This window comes from Mastomys coucha, unplaced genomic scaffold (genome assembly GCF_008632895.1).
Source record: "Mastomys coucha isolate ucsf_1 unplaced genomic scaffold, UCSF_Mcou_1 pScaffold5, whole genome shotgun sequence".
Classification (NCBI taxonomy): Eukaryota; Metazoa; Chordata; class Mammalia; order Rodentia; family Muridae; genus Mastomys; species Mastomys coucha.
The window spans coordinates 45,494,502-45,497,752 of NW_022196911.1; the positions used below are offsets into that span (position 1 = coordinate 45,494,502).

The 3,251-nt window shown below is 47.2% G+C and overlaps 1 protein-coding gene across 2 annotated transcripts in view; it reads right to left on the reverse strand.

The window, feature by feature from the left end:
• The window catches only part of Rufy1 (RUN and FYVE domain containing 1), a 42,629-nt gene that overhangs the window by 4,072 nt on the left and 35,306 nt on the right, over window positions 1-3,251 (reverse strand). For both annotated transcript variants that reach the window (XM_031351693.1, XM_031351694.1), the window contains exon 15: window positions 2,051-2,145. In XM_031351693.1, the coding sequence (XP_031207553.1) occupies window positions 2,051-2,145 (95 nt within the window). The remainder of the gene's footprint in view (window positions 1-2,050; window positions 2,146-3,251) is intronic.

The following is a 3,251-nucleotide window of genomic DNA, read 5'->3' on the forward strand; positions in this document are numbered from 1 at the left end:
TTTGGAGTGTATGTGTGGTATGTGTATATGCTCATGCCGCCCCTGCCTGTTTGGAGTGTATGTGTGGTGTGTATGCTCACGCCGCCCCTGCCTGTGGTAGCTGGGGGATCCAGGCTCCAGTCCTCATGTTTGTGTATTGATTAAGTGCTTTATCCAATGAACTATCTTCCCAGTCCCACATGTAATTAACTTTGTGATCCTCCTGCCTCTATCTTTTTAGCATTTTTTTTTTTTTTTTTTGGTTTTTTGAGACAGGGTTTCTCTGTGTAGCCCTGGCTATCCTGGAACTCACTCTGTAGACCAGGCTAGCCTCAAACTAAAACTAAACTCAGAAATCTGCCTGCTTCTGCTTCCGGAGTGCTGGGATTAAAGATGTACGCCACCACTGCCTGGCTCTTTAGCATTTTCTGTTGGTATGTGCTACCACAACTGGCATAGACCTTTTAGGTCCCCTGTCCCAGGCTTGGAAGTGCAGGTTGGTGGAGGGACACTGTGACTGTAGCACAGTGGCTAGAGCCCTTTACTTTTATTTTTTTATTTATTTACTTTTTTGAGACAGTGTCTCAGGTTCCAGGCTGACCTGGAGGTTAATATGTATACCAGAGTAGCCTCAAACTTATGGAGATCTATCAGCCTCTGCCTCTCAAATTGCTGGGACTAACAATGTCTTCCACCATGCCTGGCAATTACCCCTAAGTAATTGGGGACAAGTTAAAATTCACCATGTAGACCAGGCTGGCCTTGAACTCAGAGATCTATCTGCCTCTGCCTCCTGTATGCTAGGATTAAAGGTGTGTGCCACTACTGCTGACCTTGGGCAGTCCTGTCTGGGTTGCATGTACACCTAACTCTGGCACAGCCACACAGTATGGCTTTGAGGGATACAGTGACTGAGCATCTCCAAGTAAGATTCCAAAGATAGGTCAGGTGGTAGCACTGAGACAGCCCCAAAGTCAGAAACCCCCATCTTTGAGGAACACTGGGCATGACCCTGCTTTGTGCCCATCTGTTGTAGGGACAGGCAAAAGGAAACCCCAGGTATAAACCCAAGTAGTCCCCTCCAGCCAGCTCCACATCTGCTTCTGGCGAGTGCTCCTGGGCTGCCCAAGGACTTCATCTGAGCTTGGCACAGGGACAGACACTTGGTTTTGTGTTTGTTCAGGGAGAGTAGAGTAGAGTGGGGAAAAGAGCAGAACATGGCAAGTACCAGGTCAAGAGAAGGCATCATGGAACATGTACAGAAGGTTAGGGCTCAGGGTGGGGTGTGGCCCATCGGTAGCCCTGTGCATCTCCAGAAAGAAGTTGAGAGAGAGAATAGTGAATGAGCCTTTGCATCTGAGAGAGGACAAAGGCAGAATGTTCTCCTTTTTTAGTAATAGGAGACCTTCCTTCCAGCATGGTAGGGCATGCTCTAATCCTGGTATAAGGCTTTGGAAGGAGAACTAGAAGTTCAAGGTTAGCCTGGGCTACATAGTACTACTGTACCAAACACCAAGAATTGGGACGAAGCACAGTGACAGAACACATGTCCTGGGGTCACATGTACAAGCCTTGGGGCTGGAGAGGTAGATACTCAGTAGTTAACAGCACTCCCTGCTTTTCTTGGGGACCTGAATTCAGATCCCAGAGCCCATGTCAGGTGGCTCACAATTGCCTGTAACTCTAGCTCCAGGGGCTCTGAGGGCATCAGCACTTATGTGCATATACTGCCTCCTCATACTTAAAAATAAAAAAAATAAATTCTTTAAGAAACAAAATAGGAGACCTTCCAACTTTTCAGACAAAAGATTGTGCACATTCTCATACTTCTTGATTTTTCTAGCTTTCCCTCGTTTGGTTCCCATCTCTAAACCTCTTCTGGTCACAATCCCTCAAGGCTCTGGTCAGGAGGGGTGCAAGAGGAACTTTTGACAGACCCGCCAGGTCAAAGGACTAGGAACCACATAGCTGCCTCCTGAAGCCTAACTTTCTGGGAGGCCTCCCAGCTGGCTCCTCCTGCACCAGGCCTGGAAGGTGCACAGATCCAGCCTTGCATGTGGGTGGCTCTTACTGGCTAAGGTGCAGTCCCATTTCCTGGAGGGCTTGCTCTTGCTCCTCACAGACCTTCCGTAACTCTGCCTTCTCGGCATGGAGCTCCCGCAGCTCCTGAAACAGACAATCCACATGTCACGTACATTGCATTTTCCTTTGTAAATGTTTAGTAAGCACTGTGGTCAGGAGATCAGAATGTCTTGCAAAAGCAAAGAGCAGTTTTGTAGCATGACTATCACCTCTTGTGGATTGAATTTGAGACCAGCCTGGGCTACAGGAGATCCTCTCAAACAACTACAAATGGCTTTTAGCTAGTGTACTGGCTGGTTTTGTGTGTCAACTTGACCCAGGATGGAGTTATCATAGAAAAAGGAGTTTCAGTTGAGAAAAAATGTCTCCATGAGATTCAGCTGTGGGGCATTTTCTCAATTAGTGATCAAGGGGGTAGGGCCCCTTGTGGGTGGTGCCATCCCTGGGCTGGAAGTCTTGGGTTCTATAAGAGAGCAGGCTGAGCAAGCCAGGGGAAGCAAGCCAGTAAGGAACATCCCTCCATGGCCTCTGCATCAGCTCTTGCTTCCTGACCTGCTTGAGTTCCAGTCCGGACTTCCTTTAGTGATCAACAACAATGTGGAAGTGTAAGCTGAATAAACCCTTTTTTCCCCAACTTGCTTCTTGGTCATGATGTTTGTGCAGGAATAGAAACCCTGACTAAGACAGCTAGATACAAGAGCACAGGACAGGGATGAGATACAGTTAGGCCAATTAAGCCAGTTACTAGGGCTGAGTATGGTGGCATATACTTTTTACAAAATTTTTTTGTTGTTTTTTTTTTAGAGACAGGGTTTCTCTGTGTAGTCCTGGCTGTCCTGGAACTCACTCTGTAGACAAGGCTGGCCTCGAACTCAGAAATCTGCCTGCCTCTGCCTCCCGAGTGTATTTATGAATTTTTTAAATGTAGTACTCTATCTGCATGCACACCTACATGTCAGAAGAGGAAATCAAATCCCTTTATAGATGGCTATGAGGCATCATGTGGTTGCTGGGAATTAAACTCAGGACCTCTGGAGGAATAGCCAATGTTTTTAACTGCTAAGCCATCTCACCAGCTCATGATGGCATATACTTTTAATCCCAGAATTCAGGAGACAGAGGCAGAGGCAGAGGCAGAGGCAGGTGGATCTTTTGAGTTTGGACCTAGTTTCAGGACAGCCAAGGCTATA